The following is an 18,439-nucleotide window of genomic DNA, read 5'->3' on the forward strand; positions in this document are numbered from 1 at the left end:
TTTCATAAAGCATCTAGGTCAACATTTAGCTGGGTTCTATTTTTTTTTCACTTAAATGAAATGATTCAATTAATAGTGAACCATTTCTACCTCACTGCAATTGTTTTTTAACTGCTAGAGCCTATTCTGAATGGCACCATAATTTTTACTATTAATTTGATTTCAGCACCTCACTGTGGAATAGATCCATTCGGTTTTCATCTCTCCCATGCCTTAGGTGTGACGGTGCTGGAAGGCCCTATCTATGCCGTGGGAGGCCATGATGGCTGGAGCTATCTGAACACCGTGGAGAGGTGGGATCCTCAGAGTCAGCAGTGGACGTTTGTAGCTAGTATGTCGATTGCCCGAAGTACAGTTGGTGTGGCAGCTTTGAATGGCAAGTAAGTAGACTTTTCTTTTTTTTTATTTGAAAAAAAAAAAAAGATTTTGAGTGAATATTCATCTAAAAATAACATTTAGTAAACTGCTTTGATAAAAATCCTTTTACATCTTTTTTTTTTTAAGTTTAGTCTTCATGGATCACTGACAGATCAAAACTGCATATTTTCCTGATTGTCTCTTCTTATAAAATAAAAACCACAGCTTCACATTAATTGCTTATTAAAAAGTATCAAATATATTCCATGAGAATTATGTGAACTAAAGGTCTGCATATTTATATCCTTTCTGGTAAAATAGTCTGAGGAGCCTTCAAAAGATTACTAAAAGTTTGCTCCTTAATATATGTTTTTTGCATGATTGTATCAGTCTCTTCGCTTTGCTCCTTTTCCATTTGTATCACCCTAAATCAGGAATTTTCAAACTCAACACTGTTGATACTTTGAGTCAGATAATTTTTTATTGGGTGTGGGGCTCTGTCCTGTGCATTGTACAGTATTTAGCAGTAGACTGGCTTCTGTCCACTAGATACCAGCTGTAAGTCCCTGCCCAGTGTAATAACTAAAGAAGTCTCCAGAGATTGCCTAATATACTCTCTAGGGTGGCAAAATACACTCTCTCTCACTCCCATGAGAAACTCAGCCATAACCAAAGCTAATAACACATCTGGCTTGGACAACTTGCAGTTCCAATCTCTTTACTTCTCTTTCCCCTAAAGTCCATTTGCTAAAGCAGCTAGAGCTGCTTTACATATGCAAGTGATATATAAGTCCTCTTCAAGAACTTCTCTATACAATTAGAATACAATGCCTATCTCTACCTAAAGGGACCCAATAGGTCTTGCTTCTGCCTACTCTTCATTTTTTCTATCAGCCAAGTTGCCCTTTTATCTGTGTTTCGAATATGGCAGCTCTAACACAACTCATTCCCTTTGAATGTGCTCTTTTCTTTGTCTGAGATGTTGTTCCTACCAATCCTCATGTGCCTGGGTTTTTCTCATTGTTCAGATTTCATCTCAATATTTGTCCACAGAGAGAGTTACTTACTATGCATCCTATTTAAAATAAACGGCCCTGAACACTATCACAAATTGTTTACTGTTCTTAAAATTACATACATTACTGTTTTCTATCTCTTTTCACTCAATATTCATGTTCAGTAAATGTTGGGAATTTGCAACATTCATTATTGTACCTCTGGGCGTAATACACATTAACTGTATTTGCTGAATAAATGTTGAAAGAATTGCACATTCAATTTAGTTACTTTTAATAACCTTTGACAATTTAAATGTTTTTTTCTAAATATGTTTGTACTTATAAAGTTATTATTATAGCCCACTGTTAAAATATAAACTGCTTCTGTCACTTAAATTGTATATAAGCATTTTCCACGGCATTAAAAACTCTAGGAAATTCAAATTTTAATGGCTATGCAGCAGTTCATTTTATACCAAAACATCTCCACAAAATACCATAAATGTAAGTTAACACCCTAAATTTAAGTGACTGGTGTTGACCTGCCAAATATGCCTCCAGCAAAGATGGGTTTATTCACGGTCAGCAGAGAATTGCAATTTGGGATCTGCAACAATGGGTGAGCATGTGCAAGGTCCCCCAAAGGACAGGGGAAGGAGAAAGCTTTTAGAGAGAGAAAAAGGAAGTTGGGAAGGCTAGAGTAACAAAGAATCATTTTTCAATGGCTTAGTCCTTGCCAGGAAAGAAGAGGAGTCTTTCTTCCTATTGGGCTGTGCTACCATCATAGGGTATAAAACCTCCCCCTTTTGGTGTCTCAGATGTCTTTGAGTTTTGGATTTAAAATTATTTACACTAGTCTCTGATTTTTGGCATCCAAAGTATCTAAATATATCTAAAACACTTACATCTAAAGTGACATATATGTAAAATAATTCCCAAATTTGGATGCTATAAATGAAGATTGGATGAAAGCTTTGGGGCACCTCTCTAACTGATCCCTTAGGAAGAATTTCTACAAAGTGAATTGCAGGACAGTTGTGACTGAAGTATTTTCTAGCTTCAAATAATTATTTTAATTTAAATCTTTTCTTCAGTAGGATTAACCAAAATACTTTCTCAATAGCATTGTATGAAAAATGCCTTGCATCTTGACAAATACTTTGTGTTATTATTTGCCATCATTTTAAAAAATTAATTTGTTTTGAAAAATATTTTCTTTAAATGCAACATTTTTTATTAGTAGTGAGGCTAAGTTTGAGTATATTGCTCATTCTGCTTCATCAGATATGCCTATATGTCTATTATTTTAGAATATGTATCAATATTTCCACCTTTATTAATATTAACATATTGTGTCCATTTATTATTTTAATTGTATATATTTTTGACTCACAAATTTCATGTTTATGCATTTACATCAATCTATTTTTATCTGGGGTTCACCAGGCTTAGGCTTCAATTTTCATTTAGGTTTATTTTATGCTTAAAATTATATTTATATTGTCAAGTATACTTCCTGAGAATCCATTTAGCATTTTGCCTGGAAATAAATATTTACAGAATAATTAGAGAAAATATTGTATCTATATATTTGAAATCTTTTCATCTGAAAATACGACCTTACTTTTATGTCTTAAAATTAGCCTCTATGTATTTTAGTGATTTTAATTTGGGTGTAGATTTAATATTTTCTTTCTGAGCTTTATTCACATTTATTTGTACATTTTAGATATTATATTTTGGTTTAAATATTTGTATTTATTAATAATTATACATTTATAGTACACTGGAGAAGAAAGTTTAAGTATATATGTTTATAAAAACCATCTTAGTTTTATTAGTTTTTCAATTTACAATAATAGATTTTCTAGAAACATAAATATGATAAACTAATAATGAAACTTTGTCTCTTCCTTCTTAATATTTATTTTCTTCTTGCTGTATAGCTTTAATTTTTAGAATAATGACATAAATATTAGTGATATTGGGTAACCTCATCAATGTCTTTTAATTGGAAAGACTTTAATGCTTTACACTCCATGTGATATTAATTGTTATTTGAGAGACTTAAACCATGTGATATTAAGGGCGAGATCTTACCATTGTCTGTAGTTTCACTAATGGAGATTTTATTTTAAAAAAATCAACCTTGGTATAATGTTTTATTAAATTCTTTCTAAAAATGTATAAAAATTATATTTTTCTTATTTGATCTATTAATTGAAAATTTACATAAATATAATTGTTAATCATTATTACATATGTAAAACCAACTTATCCATGTTGCATTATTGATTTAATATTTCGTTGCATTCTATAGTCTTTGGTCTACATATCTTTTGAAAAACCATTTCATAACATTTTCCTTTACGATATGAAGTTTTTGTTAGCATAACATCATAACATGAATTGAGAAGTTTTCTACAATTTATCTGCTATAAGTGTCTACAAACATGAGAGGTATATATTCTTGAACATGAGAAATGATAGAAGAAAATATATGTATATCATCATATATATTCCCTTTAAAAGTTATATTTTACTGAGATTCTAAAATTTAGCAGAAGGCAGTTGTACCTTACTTCTAATCATCTGACTATTAATAATAATCCACCTTGTATTATTATATCTTCTTTTGTACCATTATTATCCCCCTAATTTGTTATTTTTAGGTGTTAGTATTATTACTAATTTCATCTTTTCTTAGGTTTTGTCAGTGACACTTGGTTTTGTTTTTATTTTTAATCAAATATGTGCATAGAGTGAATCTATACTTGTTTTCCCTCTTATTTTCTTATTCATTAATTTGCACTTGACTTAATTTTATTATGTCTTGAAATTCAGAATTTAACAAAAGATAGTATTAATAATTGCCTTTGTAGTTTATTCTTCTTTAATATATCAAAATTGTCATTTTAATAGTTTCCACTTCTTGCTTATTAAGAATAGCGATGCTGTGAACATCCTCACCATGTATATGCCCTTTGTGAGCATGCATACACATTTTAGCTGGGTATAGACCTGGAACTGCGATGGCTAGGCTATACGGTATTCTTGTGTTCAGCTTTAATAGATACTGCTCAGAAGATTTTGAAATTGCTTTTCCTACTTTATGTACATATTAACAGTGTATTAGAATTCTAAATACTCCACATCCTACTGATTTGGTAATGTCAGTTTTAATCTTTTATGGTTTTTATCTATTCTGGTGGATAACATTCAGTTAATGACTGAGATTGAGCACCTTGTATATACTTATTAGCCATTTTATGTCTTCTGGCTGAAGTATATATTAAAGTCTTTTTCCTGTTTCCTTTGGGGTTTCTGTCTTTTTCATTTTGTTTTGTAGACTTATTCATATGTTCTAGAAATTATTTTTAGGTAAATGTATCTCATTTTATTAGCAGTAGTATACTACTATTACTACTATTATTTCTCAGAAAGGCTATTTATTAGACTTTATGTCTAAAAGGAATTTTCCTATGTCTTCACACATTTGTTGTAAACTGGCTTGAGCAGTTTAATGTCACAGCCCTGTATCATTACAGTTAAGAAGATATTATATATTTATCTTCTGTCATTTTTTTAGGGAGAGGTGTGGTAAGTCCACTAGTTTTCCATCTTTAATATGTTTTTAAATCTCAGACCTTCATTCTTATAGATGTTTTGACTATATTTCTAACAGTTAGGGTACAGTCAAGAGACAGAAACCACAGCAGCCATTTGTCAGTTATTCTATATAAAGATAATCTAACATAAAGATGTGTTAAGTAGATATAAAAATTAACTAGTTAATCAAAAAGTCAACAAGAGAACACTATATCATAAACATATCAGCTAAAGGGAACACCCCTAGTGTTGGAAAGCAAAAGAAGAGATTGTCGTTATTAAGATTTAGAAAATCAGAGGAGAGGCCCTATACAGTTGAAATCCAGACATTTGTGATTGGACCTCTGCTTAGCTAGAGCTGGCATCTCTGACATGAAAGAGGGGTCCCTTGGCCTGGGACCTGGAGCTCTGAGGAGGTGCAGCCAGTCGGCTGGTGCTAATGACTCTAAGTGGTCTCAAGCCAATTTTGCAAGTTTTGCAAAATGGCAATTGGATGCAGCTGGATGCAGGAAGAGATGATGGGGTGACACTCAAAGGAATAGGAAACGAACAGAAAGGAGCAAGACCATTCCTCCTCTAGTCTTTCAGTCTCCCTCTAGCACTCATTAATGTCACACCCTAAAAGAGGGAACCAGGTAGCAAAGCAGAAAAGTGGTTTGCAGAGGAGTTCCAACCCCCATATCAAAAAGCAGAGTACAGAAGAGAGAATGTGGGGCTGAGAGATAAGAGCTTAATTACTGGCATGCTCTTCTCCAATTTCAAAATGTGTACCAGGCTATAACCTGATGGCTGCTTTTCATTCTTTTAACTTAATATTTGGAGATTCACTTGAACAATCTCAATCACAACTTTATTTTACTAAGGAAAGCTTTTATCTAGTGAGGATAGGCTTTTATTTGTTTCATTCCTTTTCCATTATTCTAGTTCTTTGGTTTTGGGTTATATATTTTAGTATGTATTTATGTTAATGATTGTGTGTGTGTGTTTGGGCACTGATTTCTTTTCCATAAACAGCTTCTCTCTTTAGTAGTTTTAATTCTTTTCCATTTAACTTGGGAAATATTTTCCATATTTTATATTCAATCATTGCCATTTTGTTTATGAATTTTACTGTTTGCAAAGCGACATATTTTTTTTATTTTAATTTTCCCTACATGATATCCTTATTTGACACCTCTCTTTCATATCTGCCTCATATTCATCTTATTTCAAATGAGGATGTTCTCTTATTGCTTTACCTTAAAAATCTCTTGTATTACCAAATGTATATTTTCTTAAATTGCTTTTGGGAGCACATTTAGTGACTTTTTCTTACCCCTTACATTGATGCTAATATATAGATCCATCTCTAGTATTCTTTAGAAAAAGTGTATCTTATTGACATAGAAAATTTGCTCAACAGAGATTAGAAATATCTTTACCCTTCATCATCTTATTCATTTGTTACATTATTATGTAATGAGAAGGCATACATACACACACACAAGTACATGTTATTTTAAAGTTTTAACATATGTTATTCTAGATTTTTTATGATTACTTTGCATTACAGCTTTGTGATCTTTCCTTAATATTTTACCGTAAAATATCTTTACGTATGTGTGTTTTATTATAAATCTCCAAACTTAATCAGAAACAAATGGGATAAAAACTTAAAATATTTAATAGATAGTCTTATAGCAAATTTTATGTTATAGCTGAATTGTTTATCCAATTTTCTCCCTTTTAAATTGGCTATACATGCAACTTATTATTTGCATTTTCTTGTGGTCCTTGTATTGGTTTTGTCAGCTAGAATATTTAATAGCTTAAGAAATCCTGTTTTACTCTAATAACATTCTTATACCAAATATCAGAGTGTAAGAGTATTTAAAGTTTTTATTCTTGAAACTGTTTGCATTTTAATTAAGTACATTTTCCCAAATTTTAACCCCATTTTATGAAAATATTTGGAATGATTTCATCTTTACTTCAAATAATCTTTTTCCTTTAAATCAGAATAGTATACATCTCATTTGGGTTATTTTTTAATTCCCCTGAGTGTGATTTAATGGCTTCACAATTCTGTGGTTAAATGACTGTCTCTTAATGGCTGGTTGCTTTTCCTATTTTGCTCAGAGAAAAATATAATCACTGGAAAGTGACCTTTAACTTCAGAGCCATATCAGAAAATTGTTTCAACATCATCCTCTGACAGTTGTTTATTTTTCTCTCACCTCTGCTGACATGACTTTTTTTCCCTCATGTTTTATTTTCACATCTCACTAATGTGTCATTCTAACCTGACTGTTGCTTCTCTGAATATTGTTTTGAATAATTTTTCCAATTAAGGCTAATAAAAGCCAGTGAACAGCCCTTTTGAGTTTAGATTATTCATGAGACCCTTTGTTGTGGAAAAACAAGATATTAGTTCATAGCTTAAAATTAATGAGTATATTCTGAGATTTTGTATAAGAGCAAAATTATACCAATTTTATGAAACAGTTTGGTCAGTCTTCCAATGAGACAGATTAAGCTAAGTGGTAGATATGTCATCTCAGGCCAGCACAGCCACAGACTTACTTGATGCTTTTTGAACAGACATTCTAGGTTGGGGATTGACCATACGAAACCTTGGACTCTCCAAATAATATCTACACTAGTAACTCCTCTTGTTTCTTATTGCTCTGTGCCTTAGCTTTGTTCTTTCAAACTGTACTTTATAACTGAAAGGACTTTCTGGTTTATTTCTGTTTATTTCCTGAATTAGCTTACAAAGCAGATACTCAAACTGTCTGAACATGTCCATGAATAGACTTGAATTTTAATAAATGTATGCTGCGGCCCCTGAAGAATCTGCAAAACAGACAAAAACAACTGGGTTTGTTTCATAACTCACCATGGCAAAACTGATTCACTCAGTCACTCAAAACTTCATGTTAAAAGGAAATGAAATTGGGTCATTCGTAGAGATGTGGATGGACCTAGAGTCTGTCATACAGAGTGAAGTAAGTCAGAAAGAGAAAAACAAATATCATATATTAATGCCTGTATGTGGAATCTAGAAAAATGGTACAGATTAACCTATTTGCAGGGCAGGAATAGAAAGGCAGACACAGAGAACAGGCATGTGGACACAGGTGAGCAAGGGGAGGGTGGGATAAACTGGAAGATTAGATTTGACATAAATACACTACCATGTGTAAAATAGATAGCTACTGAAAGCCAGCTGTATAGCACAGGGAGCTCAGTTTGGTGCTATGTGATGGTCTAGTGGGGTGGGATGTGGGGGAGGGAGGTCCAAAGGGAGTGGATATATATACACGTATAGCTGATTCACTTTGCTGTACAGGAGAAACTAACACAACATTGTAAAGCAATTATACTGCAATTAAAAATAATAATAATACACATGACAATGCTGCAATTCTGTGCAGTCTGGAGTTTATACAGCTTGAAATATCATGAGAACAGGAGTCATGTCTTTTGTATTTACATGATGCTCTCTAAAACCATTTCTATTTTTGTATCCAAATTTTGATATTTTTTTCTTAAATTGGAACATATATGATAAACACCTTACCAAACATAAGTGCATGTACTGGAGGCACAGTGAGGCCAAGCAAACCGAAACATCAAAATTTGGGGCAGAGAAAGGTTTATTTCAGGGCCATGTGAGGAGACAGGTGGCTCATACCCCCCCAAACCACAAACTCCTTGAAGGATTCTAGCAATGCATTTTTAAAGGCAAGGTGAGGGAGTGGGGACTTCCCTGGTGGTCCAGTGGTTAAGACTCCGCATTGCCACTCCAGTGAGCACAGTTTCAGTTCCTGGTGGGTGAACTAAGATCCAACATGTGACAAGGCCACAAAAAAAAAAAAAAAAAAAGGCAAAGTGAGGGAAGTGCATGGTCCGTTGTTGTAAACTTCTTGGTGTGGGAATCCTTTGTTCTTACAGCTGTGCTTGTTGGTCAGGCCTTGATGTTCCTGTAAACCTCCAAGGACACAAATGTTACTCTCTGTTCTGCAACTTTTTATCACTGTATGAATGGAAAAATGTTATATCCTTAAAGGTCAGAGCCTTGAGAATAGGCTATCCTGTATATTTCAGGATATATACTGTATATTTCAGGCTATAGGCAACATTCTTAACTCAAAGCAAAAGCAATAGAATACAAAGGTTAAAGAAAAAGAAACATTCAATATGGAGTCAGATTTGTTCTTCCCTATTACAAGCAGTTTGTATTGAAATTGTATTATCTTAGATTAACACATTTAAAAAAAAATCACTTATTTGCTGAGACTCACTGAGGGCTGTTAATAGGCTTAGGAGACTTGCGATTTGCCTTTGGGAAGACATGATTTCTAAGCTGGGGCTTGATTGATTTATCAAATTTGCAGAAAGTGAAAAAGCATTGCAATGAGAAGGAAAAAACGGTGTTCAGTTCCTGAGTGTCAATTGCAAACAAAAGGAGGAAAAGTTAAGTTTGGCTGGAATATAATGAGAAAGAGTGGCCCCAACAGATTAGATAGAAAGGCAGCCTCCGGGTCACGCAGCAACTGGGCTAAGGTAAAAATGTTATAAAAGGTTTTAAAAAAGGGCAGTGACATGGTTGTATTTCAATTTTATGAAAATCACTCTGGCTGAAGAATGACATAACTGTTCAAAGAAACTATAAAATTATTAAAATCTCATCACAAAAGAAGACTGGCTGAGATGCATTCCAGTGGTTCAAAGGGATTACTTGATAAATCATGCTTCAGAATTAAAATGCATAGCAACAGAATGTTACCAACCAAGATTCTTGGCCTCCTCAATAAATAGAAATTGGTAAAAGCCCAGGCAAAAAATTCAGGCAAAGCTTTATTGGGGCTCTTGCTACAGCAAGAGGGAGTAAAAACAAGTAACAGGTTCCCTTGCTTGCTCCATGGCTGGGGAGGGAGAGCTGGTTCTTATATCAAGTAGGGGTGGAATCAGGGTTGGGCTAGAGAGGTGGCTTGGGTGGCCTGCCCACCCCCTTGGTTGTGCTGTGTGCAGGGTGCATGTGAAGTACTCTGCTTTTGCTTCCAACACTCTGTTTTGTTGGGTTTTGGTCTTTTAGCATCTTGTTCATAATTTGCCCCAACTGCACATGCATGCAGCTATTTTAGTCCCTTATAGTTTCTTTGCATTTTGTTGCTGGAGGAGACATTTGTTCAGGTGCAAGTACTGCAGCAAAGGGTCCTATGTCCCAGCCTGTCTTACAAGTACTGCAGCAAGGGTCTCAGGTCTCAGAATGTTTCAAGAAAAAATTAATTTTGGCTCCCTACTTGAGCATAGCCACTGCCAGACTCCTCAATCTGGAATACAGTGGTTTCATAAAACAGACCTCTCCTTTCTTCTCCAGTCTTCACTCTTAACCAACCTACCTTACAGCCAACCTGTGTCCCAGACATAATAAACAGCTTGATTGTTCAAACTGTTGCATTTTTACACAATTATCTCTCTGTCCAGATTTCCCTTCCATTTTTTTATTAATAACTTGTGACAGTCCACTGTCCACTTAGTTTCTCTCCTCGGATTTTCATCTGGTCTTTGGATACATTTGAAGACTCTCTAGAGTGATAGCCTAACACAAGTCTAGATCTCTATGTGCATTAAGTTCCATGTGGCAAGACTGATACTAACAGATTTCAGTTCATTGTACTTGCGAACAATAGTGTAAGAAAGCATTAAAAATATATTAAGATGTGCCTTTACCTAAATAAAACCTGAGAGCACTTATAATAACTCCAACATCCAAAGCCTAGTTTAATCTGTACCCTTTCCATTAATCCTTTTAAAATTCACCAATTTAAAATTAATCTTTCCATCTTTTGTGTTCTCAAGACACGTGATTGATACTTTTCTCTGTAATTTGTCAATATCTTATTTCAGTGAAACTTAAACAGGTGCCTTTTCTTTGACACGTTCCATTTGTATGGCATTCTTTCTCAAGAATTGGAAATGAGTGCTGGCTTCATTCATTTAAAAAAATTATAAATCTGTACTTGCTATGATGATATAACAAAGAAAATAAATCAAATCTGCCCTCAGAGAGCTTACATTATATTAATATGGGAAATAAGAAATAGCAAAAGAAAGAAATGCAGAATTATAATAGGTGTAGAGTGGGAGTTGGCAAGGAAACATGAAGGGGTTAAAACTGAGGTGACCATTTGGGTTAGTAAATTCTACCAAGTTGGGTGCAATGTGATTTGTTAACTTAAATTAATTTCGGTGTCTATAATTGTCAGATATTTTTTAGGAAATATCCTAATAAATAAAGGTAAGTGGGTTCTGTCAGCCATATGTTATAATGACAGCAAGTCTGTTTTGTTTAGGGCAGCAAATTATGCTCAGGGACTGAGACTGTCTTTGCCAATATTGGGTTGGTCAAAAAGTTTGTTTGGGTTTTTCCCATAATATCATATGGAAAAAAATGAACAAACTTTTCATCCAACCCGATAGTTTAAACACAGCTTCACTGTGGGAATTTCACAAACCAATGGCATATAGGGTCATGTCTCTTAAGCCAATATAGAAATAACAAACCCAAGATAGATTAAATATATTATTGTTCCAGGCAAGGAGAGAAGATAGAAATAAAGTCCAAATTTAGTTGAAGTGTACTCTTTTTATGAGTTTTGGTTTCTGGAAGAGGCAGTTTTGCCAACCAAGAGCTGCCAGTGCAAAAATAAAGGTTCCTTGGGTGCTAGAGCATGTTACTAGGGAAAAATGGTGCTGGTGTTGACAGGCAGGCTGATCTTCTCAGGGTTCTTGCATGGTTTGTCACCACTGGCTGATAAAGGAGTCGCCTTTTTCATGGAAGGAACTAATGCCCAAGTCTTCCAAGAGCTCTGGGACAGACCTCACAAACCGTCTGTATTTATAGTCTAAATGTCCCCTTTACCAGAGTTGCTTCTCCACAAGTTTTTATTGAAAAGCCGCCAGCTGGGGCCCCTTGGCAGCTGAGCTGCTAAGTGTTTTTCAATCAAAGGCAGATGAGATGAGGATATCCAGACACAACTTACTTCATTCTTATATCAAAACAACTTTACTTATAAAAACAACTTCATTTTATTGGGTCATAATCAGTGGATTTGAAATCATAGCAAACCAATACCCAACAATAAAGTTACAGACTGAGTTTGCCACATGTACCAACATTTCTTAGTAAATGGGAACAAAAGCAGTCACACAGCCTGATGTGTAAAGCTTACTGAAATCCTGCTCACTGTACTGTCAGGCACTCAACAAGTACCTCTCATGGAAATTATTCACTGAAAGGCACATGCAGGAGTATTCTGATAGCAGGAGTGAAAAGTCTTATCATGGGATCAGATGAAATAGTTCTCCATCAATTGGGAAACAAAGGGTCAAAGTTCTTCACCTAGAGACTTGTTTCAAAGGTGTTATACTACAATTTCTGTAGTCATCCCTGAAGTTACGTACTAGTGATAAAGTATGCCATATATTAAATGTTTCCCTAGGATGTAGATTATAAGTAACATTAAATTTCTGGGGAAAAGACAAAGTGGGATCCAAAAGACTTTCTAGTGAAGACCAACCTTACTGAGAGTTGAATGAGCAGTAACCCACCCTATACAGTAACAAGATACTTAGGACAGAATGTGCAATGGCACACAGGGCTGGAAAAGATCTAGTGCTGTGGCAGAAACTTCTAATTGCATCTTAATACTCGCTCCTTTTTATATGACAGTATGCACAGCTAGGCAAGTGCTGTTAGCCACTGTTAGCTAGGCAAGTGACCACCTAAATCAAAGACATTTCCCAGCACCTGATGAGTCAGGTATTGCCATGTAACTAAGTTCTGGCCAATAGAACGTAAAAAGTGAGTTGTGCAACTTCAAAGATGGATTCTTAAAGGGAGAGGATGCTCTTCTTCTTCCACTTTTACTTAATCCTTCTGTGTGAACTGTGGTTGTGATAGCTAGGACTCCACATTTGGGACCAGAGTGTTGGTAGGCAACTTTCCATGCAGTTTTAACATTCCTTCACATTTTCCAAGTAAAAAATATTGGCAACTTTTTTCAACATCTTTTCAAGGATATTTGTAAATCGAAAAGCTTTGGGCGCTAGAGATAGTGTCTTTCTTTGGGGCAGAGAGAGAGTTTGTTCCTTGACTGAAATAATAAAGATAATATCTCCCTTCAGAGCAATGGTTGGACAGGTTTGCTGGCAGCCCCTTCAAGGATTAGCAGTTCCTAAACTCCAGATGTGAGAAAAGCCCTCGATGTAAATAAGCATTCACCTGAGTACCTCTGTATCATCCTGGTGGGACTTGCGGGGGCAGGGAGAACCCATGTGAACATGGTCCTCATTCTACCTGCTGTGCATGAGAAATAAAGTCATTTCTCTCTGATCCCAGAATCTTGTGTCTTTTACCAGCATCTCTGAAATTGTGGTAGGCTACTTTGTTAGCTTTCAGGTAGGGTAAATTTTCAGATTCTTCACAGTTCTTGATAAAGGGTCTTATTCTATAGATGATAGGTTGGAAGTTGGAAGCATCCTGGGTCTCAACACCCACCTACAAAGCCACTTTACACACATTTGAACACATATCTTAACTAATATAGAATTCATTTCCTCCAACTGCATTTTACATGGACAGGCATACCCCGAAGATATGCAGGTTCAATTCCAGACCACTGCAATAAAGCCTATATTGCAATAAAGGGAGTCACATAAATTTTTTGGTTTCCTAGTGCATATAAAAGTTGTGTTTACACTATAGCATAGTTTATTGTGTGCAATAGGATTGTCTTTAAAAACAATCTTCATACCTTAATTTAAAAATACTTTATTGCTAAAAAGTGCTAACCATCATCTGACAATGCAGGGTTACCATAAAACTTTGATTTGTAAAAACAGAAAAATGCAATATCTGCAAAACACAATAAGGTGAAGCACAGTCAAATGCAATATAAATCATGCATAATTCAAGTGATGTATGCCTGTACTAGAATATAAAATGCATGGTGCTGAGATGGGCACCTGGCCACTAGATCTCCAAACAGGAATAACTGGTTGCTAAACTGTATGTAAAACTTTTCTATAGGCTGAATAAACACATAATTTAGGGGAAATGGTAGGGAAGACTTTCATTCTTAGCAAAATTCTAGAAAAGTTTACTTAATCAGGGATATTTCCGACTTCCTGCCAATTTCTGGTATGCAAGGAGGGATATGCAGGTCAATGTTCACAGCAAACTGACTTATGACACTGATGTCTCATAAGAATGTTATTTTTCTGTCCTTTCCTCATTGCCTCTGAATGAAATTCCAACTCCATAGCAGGGCATACAACCCCCTGTACTTTCAGTCTAACCTTTTCATCCTACCAGTCATATCTTTTCTTTTCCCTCCTTCACTACCACCCATTCCATCAATATGACATACTTGCCACTCTTTATTTATCACCCACTATGACCTTTCATGTCCCCTGTCTTTACACATAATGCTTTCCCTGTATGTAATGTTTTCCCCCATTTCTTCATCTTACAAATTTCGACTCATCTTTCAACTCTAAGTTAAAACATCACGTTTCCTTTCTTGCCATGAAACTGTCAGCTGTCACTTCTTATGTTGTCATATGCACTTATTTCCAGGATCAGATTCTTCTCTACTCTTCACATTCTTAACATCTAATTTGTCATTGTAGTGACACAAAGCAGGGGATCGGTCTGAACTAGGACTAAAGAGGTTGTAAGAGGAAATCTGAGAAGATAACCTTGGATAATCGTTCATGAATTTTTGTGTGTACATTGCAGCATTTATTCTAGCTGCAAAATCTTTTCAAGTCTTGAAATACACCTGTTGGTTTTAACAATGGTTCCATAAAGCGACCCAAAAGGACACTATTATCTCTTCTATGCAATTACAATTTTCTCATTTCTTTTTCAAAGCTATTTTTTGAGGAAAAAATGTAGTATATTTATTCCTTTCAACCAATTTTGCCCTAGTATTAATACTGTATCTTACATTATCAAAATTATAATAATTTCATTGTTATCTGTAGACTATACAAAACTATGAAGAACATTAAAAGGGGCGTTTACCAAATGAAATAAAACAAATAAAACACTGATAACCTAGCTTAGGCTTTAGTAAATAATTTATAAAATAATAGCCACCATGTATCAAACATTTATTTTACAAAAGAAACTGTCAAATATTGGGTCATTTTTATTGAGGTGTTACATGGATTTCTTTTGTATAAACCCTTGTGTTACTGAGTTTTATTAGGAGAGGGTTCACACCAAAGACAAAGAGATTACATAAATAGTGGTTTATATTTATAATTATATTAAGAAGTCAATGATGTTGTAACTTGTGAACTTTAAGGTACATTTTGTTTCCAAATACTATGCTAATAGGCTTGATATTTGACTTCTGTAATGTAAGCAATATGTTTAATTATCATTATTTTTATACACCTTAAGCTATATATTTGTATATGTTAGCATTCTTTAATAATTTCAAAAAATTGTGATAAAGTATTGCAAAGAATTATTTTAGTATCAGCAATGCTGGATTCAGATAAATCAGCAGTATAATTTGTCACTATAATATGTATGAATAAATAGAGTAGCTTGAAGTCAACCACTCCATTAAGACAATAAAAAATAAAAAGTGGAATACTTTTCTTATATATAAACTATGTACCAGGGACTGTGCTAGGTGCCCTTCATGAGGATGCTTAACCAGTAAATAAAATATCTGCAAAAAAGTATTTAGTTAAGTTTTAATAACAATATCTCAATATTATAGCATACTTCTTTTGAGTTAGATCTTCAATTTAAATGAAATAGAAATAAAGTTCAGATTTCATGAAGCACTTAGGATGATAAAAACTGCCAAGTGAATAATCATCTCACTTCTGGGTGCTTTTGCAAGCTAAATTGTCAAATACTTGTCCTTTAAATTGTTCCTATTGGTTAATTTCAACTTATTGCAAGACTGAGAGCCAGCAGAGGCATTACATCCATAAAGGGAACACTTGGGCAATCAAAAACATTTTATCATGGCAAGCATTAAGAGAAACAAACATCTTTAAAAAAATCTCCAGGATTTGAAATCAGTTTAAACATCATATTTTAGACTTATTAAAGAATATTAGAGGATGAATTTTTAAATCTAAGGCCTAAACTATTTTACATGCTAAGTAATAATGTCTTCCTGTGCATTTACTTAGTTAGAAACTGAGAAGTAGAGAATTAAATCTATTTACCAATATATTAAGCATAATGTTCATTAGTAAAGCAAAAATATCATGACATCTAATCTTATTAAAACATAAGCAAGTCATAACGCTCCTCTACTCAAAATCCTCCTGTGGCTTCCTGTTTCACTTAGGGGAAATGTCTACAGTTGCTTTAGACATTAGACAAGTGTCTAAACACCTGTGTGAAGTCCACCCTGTACTCGTACCCATCATCTCCTCTGCCACCCCATCCACAGTCTCTGCTCCTGCTGCTCAGGCTTCCGTGCTGCCCCTGGAACTTTGTACTCACCTGTTCAATCGGCCTCAAATCCTCTCCCCCAAGATATTCCTGAACTTACCTCCAAACACTACCATCTTCTTTAAGTTTGGGGACAAACATAACCTTCTCAATGAGACCTTTTCTGATCATATATTTAAATTTGTAACCACAACTCCCACTCCCACCATTTGCACTCCTCACCTGACTTCCCTGCTCTATGTCTACAGCCCTTAGTAGTATATAATACATGTGTTTACTCTGTGTATTATGTGTATATCCCCCGTGTTGAATTGAATGCAGGGAATTTTTTCCTGTTTTGTTCAGGGATATAGTCACAAAATTTTGGATGGTCTGTGACATACACTAGGCTTTCAAAGTTATGTGTTGAATAAATGAGTAAATAAATTCAGCTCTGTACCTTACTGTGATGCAATCTTCAAGACTAAGATCAAATAAGCAAGAACTATTTTTATTAGGAATAGATAATGTATTTTTATTTTGTGTTCTATGAATGTATTTTAAGTACCATTTATGTATTTCTTTTCCTGGATTCCTATCATACTTCTCAGTAATAAAATAGCAAAATAAGTGTATCAAGTACGTTTCAGCAATATTCAATCAGGCTAATATCATTTTACTCTTTTTTCCTATAAAGTTTTGTCTTTTCAGTAACACATTAGCTATAGTATAGGCACTGATTAAGAAAGCTAGTGTTATGACAATATGTGTTTAGATTATTCCATTTATTTAATGTTCAAAACTGTGAATATAGAACACAAGAAATAGGCATGATTTACATACTGGGAAAATCAATTGCAAAATCAATGCTGAACAAGTAAGATAATTGATTTTCTTCCGATCATGCTCATTTTCAAGAAAAATTGATGATAAATATACCAATCTTCTTAAAAGTCATTCCTCAATATTTATTAAAATAATGTATTAAATGATTTAATTATTTACATAAAAATAGTTTTAATCTAACATTCTAGAAATAGAAGTTAGAAAAGTATCATTTTAATTTCATCTAGTATACAGCATATTGGAATCATGGGATTCAGGTACATGTAATTAGTTATTGGGTACTTTTAATAAAAATTTCCATGTGAAGTAATATATTTTTAAACACATTTGAGGCTTATGCTGTGATTGAAAATTTATTTTTAAAGGACTTTTCCTTTCCTTCATTTTGTCATACAGACTGTAATACTAAATCACATTTTCCCAATTGTATTTTTAGGTTGTATTCAGTTGGAGGTCGTGACGGAAGTTCCTGTTTGAGTTCAATGGAATATTATGATCCTCACACAAATAAGTGGAACATGTGTGCTCCAATGTGTAAGCGGAGAGGGGGTGTTGGAGTGGCCACATGTGATGGTTTTCTTTATGCGGTAGGAGGTCATGATGCTCCAGCTTCAAACCACTGTTCTCGACTGCTAGATTACGTAGAGAGGTAAGATCCCAAGGCACGGTTATAGTGAAGGAAAGAATGCGAATTACATTGATACCTAATGCAAGTGATGATAAAATCTGCATAATTTAGGAAAGTAAATTCAACTCCTATAGCTGCTTTATTAGTCTCTCTCTCTCCTTCTCTCTCGTCCTCTGGCTCGCACACGTGCAGACTTACACTTTATGTCTTATTTTTCTTTCCTCCTCCTCCCTCCCTCCTTCCTTACTTCTTTCTTTCCTTCCTTTTCAACTAATATTTTTTAGTCCTACGATTTATTTTCACATAATTCTAAAGCAATCTTTAAACTTCTCATTAATATATTGTAAAAGGTCTCTTAAAATACCATTTTAAGTAATGCTTAAAATGCATGAATGTGTTAATTCCTTTTTTAAAAAATTGGATATTTTATTTATCTGTTCTATTCATCCTGTCTTATTTGTTCTACTACTCTCTTCAAATTTGTAAAGGTGAATTATGTACTTTGTTTTATGCCATACCTTTCTTAATGCAAGACAGACT

General features: G+C 34.2%; 1 protein-coding gene across 2 annotated transcripts in view; it reads left to right on the plus strand.

Annotated features, from left to right (window-relative positions):
* The window catches only part of KLHL1 (kelch like family member 1), a 365,245-nt gene that overhangs the window by 326,391 nt on the left and 20,415 nt on the right, over positions 1 to 18,439 (plus strand). For both annotated transcript variants that reach the window (XM_057707953.1, XM_057707954.1), the window contains 2 exons: positions 218 to 380; positions 17,708 to 17,920. In XM_057707953.1, coding sequence (XP_057563936.1) covers positions 218 to 380; positions 17,708 to 17,920 — 376 coding nt within the window. The remainder of the gene's footprint in view (positions 1 to 217; positions 381 to 17,707; positions 17,921 to 18,439) is intronic.

The sequence above is a fragment of the Hippopotamus amphibius genome, chromosome 14 (assembly GCF_030028045.1).
Source record: "Hippopotamus amphibius kiboko isolate mHipAmp2 chromosome 14, mHipAmp2.hap2, whole genome shotgun sequence".
NCBI classification, from domain to species: Eukaryota; Metazoa; Chordata; class Mammalia; order Artiodactyla; family Hippopotamidae; genus Hippopotamus; species Hippopotamus amphibius.